Genomic DNA, 11,968 nt, shown 5'->3' on the forward strand with positions numbered 1-11,968 from the left:
TATAGCTTCAAGCGAGCAAGTAAGTTTACAGATTGAGGCTGTGTTTTCTTTCACAGATATCTCAACTGATTGCAGCTTAATCAATGATTCTTCTTGCATCCTGCTCACTTTTTCAATGGCTGTCAGCAGTACAGCATTAGATACAGCGTCGGGAGTGTTGATTCGATTTTTCTTCTGAGCAGGGGACTTACAAGGAGTGTCAGGGAGAGCCCCAAATTGTGGTTCAAGACGTCTTGCGTAGTTGTGCACCTTCAAAATGTCGCTGTTGGCAAAAGCCTCAACAGAGGCTGTCTCCATTTCATCATCCATGTCTTCAGCAAGCAAGCTTCCTGACTCCAAATTCACCAAAACTTAAAAGAAATGGGTCCGGCTATCGTAATAACTTGGTCCAAAGAGGGTATATTAAACTTTAATACTACAGACAAGCTTGAGCATAGAAGTTCAAAAAACAACCCGACCCTAGTTGAAAGGTGAACTAATCATTTCTGTTTCCTGTACAGCGCCAATGCAGTTTTCATGTAACAAACGAATGGAGGTTGCGCAATGCACATGTGCGGCCAACACAAAATTAATGAATCACTCTCTGAGACTACTCGTTCTTCTGAGTCACATAAAAGATCCATTCAAAATGAACGAATCGTTCATGAACGACCCATCAATAACCTACTCCAATAAGAAACTTATGAGGGGACAGTACATATGTCTTTCTGAAAAAGTTGTCTAATCTTTCTATTTTTGAGTGCCGGTGTGGTGTTGAAGTCTGTTTCCCCATCGGATTCTATTTCCCCCTAGCCCGGCCCCCAACCAAACGATGAAGGAAGTACGCGTTCCCAAAAAGCTCGCCCCCGAGATGCTGAGCTCGTACCACTGAAGTCTACGGAGAGCGCTAAGGCTTAAAAACTCTGTAGAGTGTTGTATTCTACAAGTGAAATGCAAATTACATGACTGTCTATTTATATTTTGGAAATGGGGTAACAGAACCTATGTTTGTTGCATTTTTATGTCTTTATGAACACAACCACCCACAGGTATTTCTATCAGTAAATAATATTAGATTTGTGAGAGTTTTCATTTTGAATATTGTAGACTTTTGGAATAAATGTGTGCTCACATATTTCTCTTTTTTTCCCCTTAGCCAAGCTTTTTTTAAATTTTTTTTAATTTATTTTTTAGAAATGCAACTGCGTGTTTTGGCCACAAGAGAGCTCCGTTGTCCACTTTAGTTCAGCTGTTTACATTAAATCTGATGGATTTCAGTCCCAACAAGTACACTTTCACCACAATTTACTGAAAAAAGGTCAAAAGAAATTGTAGATAAAAAAAAAAAAAAAAACATCACACAAGTTTTTAAGTTTTATCTTTGCCTTAAAACCACCCCAAGTCCTGTGATTTTTAGCCTGCTATCCCTAAATTTGTCCATTATAGCAGGGGGAATGCATCCTGGCAGCTGAGAACATTACTGTCAGATATGTTCCCCCTGTGTTCAATAAGAAAGAAAGCTCATACATGTGTCAAATTCATACTGCTGACTTGTTTCCCCACAACAGATAAGTCCTGTGATTTCTAGGCAGTTATCAATTATTTGTCCATTATAGCAGGGGGAACGCATCCTGACAGCTGGGAATGTTACTGTCAGATACTGTTCCTCCTGTGTTCAATAAGAAAGAAAGCTCACACAAGTATTACATGGAATACTTTAATAACAAAAAAAATAATAATAATAAATTAATAATAATAATTCCATGTGGGATTAAAGAAATATAAAAAATAATATATACAGTATATTTATGGAAAAATCAAAGTAATTCAAAACAAACATTCAAAATCAATGAAAAACAAACAATATCAATCTCATAATTACAAGTATGTAAAAAATATTAAACTTTATACATTTTTGGTCTGTTAGTTCCTTCCTTATGTCTTAGTGAGATTTAGCATGCTGCTCATAGAAATTTCTCCTCTATCTTTGGCCTTCCGCAGGCATCACAGGATATCTGTAGTGCAATATCATTTTAACAATTGCGTTATAATGTAAACATCAATGTTAATTCCTTCACCAATATTAGCTTGAGGAATAATAGAGTTTTTAAGCCAGTGCTTCAGCGCTTGCCACTTGGGGGGATTATTTAGGGTACAAGAGTGATATCCCCAAGTTTACTGAAGGTCATTACTGTAAAATACCCAAGAGTGAATTAAGCTGCCGGTACAGAAACTGTTGTGTCAATAGCAGATACAATGTACATACAGTAATTAAATGTAACACTCTTGTTATTTGTGACTGGTATTTTAAGCCTCGCACAGAGTCAGTTCCTGACCGATAATATTTTTGATTCAAATGCACAATTAGTAGCTTCATCTGAGCTCTTCAACTCACAAGCACTTACCAAAAACAATTCACTACCTTACAATATCTGCTGGTGTTAATACTGAACAAAATATTTAACGAAAACTTGGAAAGAAAACTTAATATTGACAAAAACATTTTTGCTCCCCATGATGGGAAGGTTTTGCAAATTTCCTAAAGTATAAACAGTAAAGTATCTCCACATATATAAACATATGTCTCTGAAGAAATTGTTCTATGAAATGATCCCAACATAGGGACTATGGCATGTAATTCTTGGAGAAATCTTAATGGAAATTGAAATACTGGTACTTACATGAGTAAATGGATAAAACAGACATTATTAAATAATTTAAAATGACATTGGAAATGGAACCACCAATGGATGCTCCCAGAGGGCCGCATAAAATAAAATACCCATGTCAACTCCTCCTTTCACTCTCATCTGAATTAGCCTCCCCACAGTGGAAAGAAAGTTTTGTCAAATCATCTGTCAGAAGAATGTATTTAAAATGAACAGTTAACAATTATTTTTTCCAAACATAATCCACCTATAAATTAGTAGTAATAGTAATTACATTTCCAACGTAATTTGGTAATTATATTTCACCAAAAATGTATACATTTAACCTCACTCTCAAGCTCCATTCCAGGCCCTGATCAGCCAATGTCCCAGTAAAAGACCTTGTATGGCCCAATTTGTGACAGCAGGACATTGGCCTTTAGACCATCTCAGGCATCCTTCACATCTAAATGAAATAAGCACAAAGTGCAGGGATTACTACATAAAAACCTGGTATTTTAGGAACTGCATTCTTTTTCGCAATTTTATCCCTTTTTCTCCCAATTTGGAATGCCCAATTCCCACTACTACTTAGTAGGTCCTCGTGGTGGTGCGGTTACTCACCTCAATCCGGGTGGCGGAGGACAAGTCCCAGTTACCTCCGCTTCTGAGATCGTCAGCCTTATCACATGGCTCGCTGTCCATGACACTGTGGAGGCTCCCAGCATGTGGAGGCTCAACTTACCATGCACAACTTACCACGCACCCCACTGAGAGCGAGAACCCCTAATCGCAACCACGAGGAGGTTACCCCATGTGGCTCCCTAGCAACGGGCCAATTTGGTTGCTTAGAAGACTTGGCTGGAGTCACGCAGCACACCCTGGATTCAAACACGTGACTCCAGGAGTGGTAGTCAGCATTTATACTCACTGAACTACCCAGGTCTCTAGGAACTGCATTCTTTAGAGAATTATTACATCTAAAAGATGCTTCTCCTACATTCAACTTCTGTGAATGTAGCCTTGGCCAGGAGGAGTTGATATCGTCAGACGATGTCCAATGATAATTGGGTGTTTCGACCCTGAACCGCAACTCCCTCCCATTGGTGGGTCGGCAGTGGTGGCCAAATCACTGCCCATCTCCTCCTCCTGGCTTCCAGCCTGTCTCCTCTCTCCTGTTCCATAGCTAACAAGAGGCTCTTTCTGCTGCCTCCCCCATCCTGCAAACTGCTATCTTTCTCTCCTTTCCTATCATTCCAATGGCTGTGAACATTCTCCATACTGACTGGGCAGGGAATCCTCTACAGCCAACCTCGACTGGGAACAGCCACGCCTGCCATCCTTTCTCCCGACAGTCTTGCAAAATATCCTGGTAGTTGGCGCTCTTTCTTTCAAAGGCTTGGTCACACCCTTCTTCCCACGGGACTGTAAGTTTGATCAGGATGATCTTCTCCTCCTCGGACCACATCTGGCCTTCCTCCCAGGTCTACCTTCATATCCCATGGTTGGGCCTTTTGTAGTAGGTTGTTTGTTGTTCTTACTGTGGTTGATGGCTTTTCTCCATCTCTCACAAACTTGATAGATGGTGTTGGTTTCCTGTGTGTTTGGCGTTTCTTGCGTCTCTCCTGCTCCAGGATGTAAGCAAGCATCATGAGCACCTTATCATGGCGCCATCTGTATCTTCCCTGGGTGAGTGCTGTTTTACACCCTGACAAGATGTGCACCAAGGTGCCCCTCTCCCCACAAAGCTTGCATAGTGGGTCCTCTCTCATACCCCACTTGTGCAAATTTGTTGAAGTTGGGAGCGTGTCATACACCGATCGCAGCAGGAAGGAGATGCGGAAAGGCTCCAGTTTTCATAGATCCACCCATGTGATTTTCCTCTTGGGAAGGTCCCATTTGGTCCAGGCTCCCTCGGATACTAGCTCCACAGCCCTTGATCTTCGTCCTCTCTCCTCCAGGTACCGTACATCCTCCTAGATCATGGCTCTTCTCTCCTTGGTATCCGTCTTCCCCCATTGTTGGAAATGGGAAGTTCCAAGGCCCTGTCTCCCTGTGCATGGCATTCCAATGATGTCACGTAGCTTTAGCATATTTTCAGACTGAATGTTACATTGTTACATTAAAAGATAAATAAATATTGTGAAACATACATTTTTCAATATTGCCTGAGGCTGAAGCTATGGCTGCAGCACAGCCTGACGCTGGAGCTGCTGCTTGGCCTGTTGGTGGTGCTGGTGCTGCTGGTGCTGTTAGTGGAGCTGGGGCAGGGGCTGTTGGTGGAGCTAAGGCTGGGGCTGTTGGTGGTGCCGGGGTTGTTGCTAGGGCTATTGGTGGTGCCGGGTTAAGGGCTGTTGGTGGTGCCCTGGCTGGGGCTACCACTGTTGGTGATGCTGTTAGTGGTGCTGGGGTTGGGCCATTGGTGGTGCCGGGGCTGTTGGTGGTGCCTGGGCTGTTAGTGTTGCTGGGGCTTGGGCTGCCATTGTTGGTGGTGCTGGTGCTGTTAATGGTGCTGGGGCTGCCACTATTGGTGGTGCTGTTAATGGCGCTGGGGCTTTTGGTGGAGCTGAGGCTGGGGCTGTTGGTGGTGCCGAGGTCTGGCTGTTGGTGGTGCTGTGGATGTTAGTGGTGTTGATGCAACCAGGGCTGTTGGTGTTACTGTTAATTGTCCTTTTTGGGATTTAATTCTATGAGGTATTCTAGGCTGTTGCTGGTGATCAATATTCACTTTAGGGATAAATTGCATGTCAGACTGTAGGTCTGTGCTCATCTTATCTATAGCAACTATTGTAAAGGGACCAGTCCAGTTTCCCTCTAGCTTCCCACCCTTTCTTTGTTGGTTTCGTATATTTTTCCTAAGCACCTGGTCACCTCCATGAAAACATGGCTGTTTTGCAGATTTGGGGATCTTGTATTTGCTTTGAGCTGCAGTTATATTTTCACGCATTTTCAAGAGTGAAAATGGAGTCCTGCCTTTTAATGGCCTCCAACACCACCTCCTGGTCAAGAGCATTCTCTACGCTGCTGTCAATCTGCAAAATAGACCTTTTCATTTTTTTTCATTGTTATTGGTCTTGATCCATCGCTTACAGTCATAAGAATGTATGTGTGAATGAGGCAAACTTATCTATTTGTTGACTAACTGTACAATCTCAAAGCACTTCTGATCACTTTAACAGTATGTGAGAGGTTCGTTGGGTGGGAAAGGAGGAAATGGGAAACTTGGGATTTCAACTCAAAGGTAGGACTTAATTAAACAAACTAAAAATGGCTTTTCAGTACAACACTCAGAAGATCACAGTCACAATTCAACACAGTCTTTTTCTGCCTGGTAGCTCTCTCTCTTTTCATCTCTGGCATGGTCTGTCCTTTATTGCTTGTGACCTCTGCACCTAGGGGCCTCTTTGCAGAGATGTTCTCAAGTCATGCGCTATCTGGACAAGTCTCTTTTTGTTAGTTTTATTGGCCAGATGTGAGCTTCTTCTAGGCTTCTTGACGTCAGCTCGAGCAGAGTCTTTTCATTTATGATGTTGAGGAATTCCAGGGTTAGAAGTTTGGGTTTTAAGTCATATGACTGCAATTCTTCTGCATCTAATATCCTACATTCTCAATGAGCTATATTTTTTTTAATTTGTTATTCAAACTATGGATTAACTGAAGATGTTCTACATTAAACCAACCTTGTAATCCTCCGGAACCTCACTCTGGAGGTGGGCCTCTGTCCCAAACAGGGGGAACTTTGTAGTGATGTGTTTTTTGGTCCTCAGCCCAAACATCATGGCGTCCAGATACATATCCCAACTCTCTGGATGTTGGTTTACAAGTTTGCACTGTGCCCTGAAAAGTATTATCACATAAATAGGTAGGCCACCTTGCTTCAAATACATTTTCAGTTCACGATATCATAAATATATTAAACATTACATATATCAAATAAAAATATACACAGTAAAAGTAATATAGTTACAGGGCTGTTACCTCTGTATTGTTCCATTTAGTTTTTCTAAAAGCTCATTTGTCTGTGGATGATATGGTGCACAAAGGCTGCGCTCAATCCCCAGAATTTTGCACACCTCCTTGTTTAGCTGTTGGCAAACAATAATAAGCACATTATCCTTTGTTAACTTTTAATTATTTGTTGCTAAAAAGATTTAAAAATATTACTGCATATGCAAATAAATGTGAGATATGTGAGATCATCTCATTATATACATTTAAACACTGTCCAAAAATAAATTTACATTTATGTTATGACATGCTGTAGCATTCAACAAACCTCATTAATGAAGTCTCTTCCCTGGTCAGTGAGGATTCTTTTTGGGGCACCAAAAAGATAAAAATCCTCACTATAACATCTGCCACATTTTCCGCTGTTTTGGAGGGTAGGGCAAATGCTTCTGACCACTTGGTAAAGTAGTCTACAATCACACACACACACACACACACACATATATATATATATATATCAGTGGCGATACAGTGGGGGAAATAAGTATTGAACGCGTCAACATTTTTTTCAGTAAATATATGTTTAATGAGGCTATTCACATGACATTTTCACCAGACATCAGTATTAACTCAAGAAATCCGAAAATGTAAAGAATTCACAACATTAAAGTCCATAAATAAAGGTATGTGTAATAAAGTGGAATGACACAGGAAAAAAGTATTGAACACGCTAAGAAAAAGCAGTTCTCCAAGGCAAGGTAAGGCAAGGAACCAGCTGAAATCTGTAAGTAGTTAGAAAGTAATTATACCTCCTATCTGTGCAAATTAATATCAGCTGGGTTAGTAAACTGATGGTCTATAAAAAGACTTTTCGTTACCAAGGTGTCACACAAGAAACATCTCATGGTGGGTAAAAGCAAAGAGCTCTCCCAAGACCTTTGCAACCTTATTGTTGCGAAACATATTGATGGAATTGGATACAGACGTATTTTAAAACTTCTGAATCTTCCAGTAGGCACCATTGGGGCCATTATCCGCAAGTGGAAGCAACATCACTCCGTCATCAACCAGCCATGCACAGGAGCTCCTCACAAGATTTCTGACCAGGGAGTCAGAAGAATCGTCAGAAGTGTAGCCCAAGAGCCCAGGACCACTCGGAAAAAGCTCCAGAAACACTTGGAGGCAGCAGGTACCATCGTCACAGAGAAAACAATAGGCAGTGCACTCCACCGCCATGGCCTCTATGCCCGCTCACCCCGCAAGACTCCATTACAAAAGAAAAGGCATGTCGAAGCTCGTGTAGTCTGTGTAGTCTGGTCAGACGAGAGCAAAATTGAACTTTTTGGCTGTCATACTACACACCATGTTTGGAGAAGAAATGGCACTGCACATCACCCTAAAAACACTATACCAACAGTGAAGTTTGGAGGTGGAAGCATCATGGTGTGGGGCTGTTTTTCATCGCATGGTACTGGCAGACTTCATATAATTGAAGGAACGATGAATGGAGCCTTTTACCGGGAGATTCTTGAGAAGAATCTGCTGCCATCCACAAGGATGATGAAGATGAGATGTGGGTGGACCTTCCAGCAGGACAACGATCCAAAGCATACAGCAAAGGAAACTCTCAATTGGTTTCAGAGAAAAAAAACAAGGTGTTAGAATGGCCCAGTCAATCACCTGATTTGAATCCAATTGAACATTTGTGGAAAGAGCTAAAGATCAAGGTTCACAAGAGGGCCCCCCCGAATCTTCAAGATTTAAAGACAATGTTTAGAAGAATGGGCCAAAATCACACCTGAATACTGTGGCCAATTAATTTCTTCATACAGGAAGCGTCTTGAAGCTGCCATTACAAACAAGGGCTTCTCCACTAAGTATTAAGTAAATTTCAGTTAGCGTGTTCAATACTTTTTTCCTGTGTCATTCCACTTTATTACACATAACTTTATTTATGGACTTTAATGTTGTGAATTCTTTACATTTGCGGATTTCTTGAGTTTATTACTGATGTCTGGTGAAAATTTCATGTGAATAGCCTCATTAAAAATATATTTATAGAACAAAATGTTGACGTGTTCAATACTTATTTCCCCCACTGTGTGTATATATATATATATATATATATATGCTACCTGCCTCTGTCTTGGCCACTTTGTCAATGATGTCCATCCCCACAAGTTCAAATGTTTGGCTCACCTTAACAAAAGAGAGCAAAATAACAAATACAGTATTAACTTTGAATGACTATTAAGCATTCTTGATCACAAAATATAAGCTTCAAGAGTTAAGCAAAATATTATAAATTACTTGTGTGGGGATGCACTCTGTCTCCTGCTTTATTGTTGAAGCACTGGTCTGGCATTCCATACATTCTCCAACCTGAAGACAATATGTTAACAGTGAACTTCAGTATTCCAAGGAGGGAATATTTATTCTGTTGTCATTAATTTTATGTGGTATGACTGGTCTTTGGACAAACAAATACACATACGACTGCACCACATCAAACAAAAATGTTTGATACCGAGTCTAGTATCAAACAGTATATTGGCCTCCAGTACTGAGTTCAGTACTCATGTAGCTGAAGAATTATGGAAGTGATACAGTGTGTTCCGTCACTTTTGTGTGTTTTTGTTTAAAATTAAGTGATAATAAATATAATTAATTTTCTCTTTAGATAAATAAAAAAATATACTCACCCACTTATCAATATCAGGTGTCATGCCAAGCCAGTAAAACCTTTTGCACACTCTGTCCCTCATTTTCACAATACTGCAGTGGGCTCCAAAGTCACTTGTGTGGCATTCTTTGAAAATTTGGTTGTCTTCTTCTTTGTCATAGACAACTTTTCTCTTTTCTTGATTCTTCCCTCTCTTATAATACAGTGTTCCTTCTGATAGAATGTAGAAAAAAGTACTTTACTTGCGGGTTATAAATATGTTTTGGATAGATGTTAAATTAAAACGAGCTATGAGCAAGAGGTAGAGTTAATGAAGAGTTCTGCTTTTCCAGTTTTTCAACTTGACCGATGTCTTGTTTAGGGTTCTCCTCTGCAAATACTGAAACTGGGTCTTAATTGGGGTGTTTGGTTGATCCAATCAATGAGCTCCTCGTAAGATATGATTAGGTGATGAAGGTATATGTTGTTCGTGACCTATCTAGCTTACATATTCTTAGATATCACAAATTAGGCTACAGTCCTCTCTTTTTCTTTTTCTTTTTAAAAAATGTTCTTCAATGGCTGAAAGTAAATAGTCCCCCCAAGTGGCAAGCGCTGAATCACTGGCTTAAAAAACACTACTATTCCTCAAGCTAATATTGGTGAAGGAATGAACATTGATGTTTGCATTATAACTGTTAGGAATTTTCAGGATTGACCCCTAAGTATCAAGTCAGGTCTGCAGTCGCTGTCTCGATCCGGATCCTCGCAAGGGGAGAAATGAATGACACAGACACTTAAGTATGCATCAGAGATTTCTCGTACTTTAGTGTTCAACACATCATTATATATCTTTGTAAGAACAGGAAAAGCAGTACATTAACTTCATTATCCAATGAGATCAATCATTACCTTAAGATCAATCATAAGATTCTGCATTAATTATGTAAATGAAACAAAATATTCTAGAATAGAGGAGTGATATTTGACCTTTAACTTGAGACACTCAGAGATGAAAAACAGGAAACCCTTTCCACATGATTTCCGTTACTTACACACACTATGAAAATAGGAACTGAGTACTAGCTGTGAAATGTCAGCTTGCTTAAATATATATCAACTAAAAGGTCAACTTTTCTCACAGTAACGCAATTGTTAAAATGATATTGCACTACAGATATCCTGTGATGCCTGCGGAAGGCCAAAGATAGAGGAGAAAGTTCTATGGGCAGCATGCTGAATCTCACTGAGACATAAGGAAGGAACTAACAGACCAAAAAAAAAAAAAAATAATGTTTTTTACATACACAATTATGAGATTGATATTGTTTGTTGATTGTGAATGTTTGTTTTGAATTACTTTGATATATATAATGTGTAATATTTCTTTAATTTAATTATTATTTTTTTTAATGTTATTAAAGTATTCCATGTAATACTTGTGTGATCTTTCTTTCTTATTGAACACAGGGGGAACAGTATCTGACAGTAACATTCCCAGCTGTCAGGATGTGTACCCCCTGCTATGATGGGCTTGGTTTTAAGACAAAGATAAAACCTAAAAACTTGTGTGATGTTATTTTTTTTATCTACAATTTCTTTTGACCTTTTCGCTGTAAATTGCGGTGAAAGTGTACTTGTTGGTACAGAAAACCATCAGATTTAGTTTACTGTAAACAGCTGAACTAAAGTGGACAACGGAAATCTAATATTATTTACTGATAGAAATACCTGTGGGTGGTTGTGTTCATAAAGACATAAAAACGCAACAAACATAGGTTCTGTTACCCCATTTCCAAAATATAAATAGACAGTCATGTAATTTGCATTTCACTTCTAGAATACAACATTTTACAGAATAAGCTCGTTTTTTTTTTTAGCCTTAGCGTTCTCTGTAGAACCTCAGTGGTATGAGCACAGCATCTCGGGGGCGAGCTTTTTGGGAATGCGGGCTTCCTTCATCGTTTGGAGGGGTGCACAGAAAAGTGAAACGGAATCGCAAATTAAAAAGAGCGTTGCAAAATAATTAGTAGGTATTGCAAAGGAAAAGATGTGTGGCAAAATCATTGCTGCTAAAAATCTGTTGCAGAGATAAAAAAGGATCAAAGTTCTTAAGTTTCTTTTACAACAGTCATTGATGTTAGCAATAAATTATTTCTTTATTTTTACTATATTTTATTTATATTTTCCAGCTATTTATTTTTGTTTGCAAAACTTTTTTTTCTCTATACTTTATTTTTCTTTTGTAATACTTTATTTGTTTTAAAAAAAAATAAAAAATCTATCTATTTATCTATCTATCTATCTATCTATATATCTATATATATATATATATATATATATATATATATATATATATATTATTATTTATTTATTTATTTTTTTGCTCAATACTTTCTATTTCTTTTGCAATACTTTATATTGTTGCAACGAAAAAGCTAGAGCTTGTATTTGCCTACCTGTTATGAGTGCAAGGCTTAACGCCGCATTCAGCGCTCACAAAAAGAGCACAGGAATAGAACTTAAACCCCACGAAAGGAGCTTGAAATTTCCCCCTGCCAGGACAAAGAAATCTCCTCGCAGTGCGGTAAGAAAAAGAACTGAGGGACGTTCCTACATTTCTTCCTAATCGGCCTCATTTTATAGTTAGATTGACGACATTGCGATGTCCCAGTGCATTCAACTAGTCTCTTAACTGGCTGTGGTTTAATCATTGTAGAGATGTTCGCAG

At 39.2% G+C, this 11,968-nt stretch overlaps 1 protein-coding gene across 1 annotated transcript; it reads right to left on the reverse strand.

The window, feature by feature from the left end:
* Window positions 1-1,761: 1,761 nt before the first annotated feature.
* On the reverse strand, window positions 1,762-7,811 carry LOC127432698 (uncharacterized). Its single transcript, XM_051684048.1, has 5 exons — window positions 7,573-7,811; window positions 6,904-7,045; window positions 6,606-6,712; window positions 6,308-6,464; window positions 1,762-3,093 (listed from the first exon to the last, which is right to left on the reverse strand). The coding sequence occupies exons 1-5, from the start codon at window positions 7,809-7,811 to the stop codon at window positions 3,088-3,090; spliced, it is 651 nt and encodes a 216-aa protein (XP_051540008.1). The 3' UTR covers window positions 1,762-3,087.
* Between the last annotated feature and the right edge of the window lie 4,157 nt (window positions 7,812-11,968).

The sequence above is a fragment of the Myxocyprinus asiaticus genome, chromosome 42, assembly GCF_019703515.2.
Source record: "Myxocyprinus asiaticus isolate MX2 ecotype Aquarium Trade chromosome 42, UBuf_Myxa_2, whole genome shotgun sequence".
Classification (NCBI taxonomy): Eukaryota; Metazoa; Chordata; class Actinopteri; order Cypriniformes; family Catostomidae; genus Myxocyprinus; species Myxocyprinus asiaticus.

What these genes read in the sequence shown, in the direction of transcription:
- LOC127432698 (XM_051684048.1), bottom strand. Translation starts at nt 7,811, where the DNA reads ATGGCGGTGGAGTGCACTGCCTATTGTTTTCTCTGTGACGATGGTACC. An exon ending in GCCTACTGGAAGATTCAGAA is followed by an intron (nt 7,046 to 7,572) that starts GTTTTAAAATAC and finishes GTGTGATTGTAG; the next exon opens with ACTACTTTACCAAGTGGTCA. An exon ending in GAAGAGACTTCATTAATGAG is followed by an intron (nt 6,713 to 6,903) that starts GTTTGTTGAATG and finishes GTTTGCCAACAG; the next exon opens with CTAAACAAGGAGGTGTGCAA.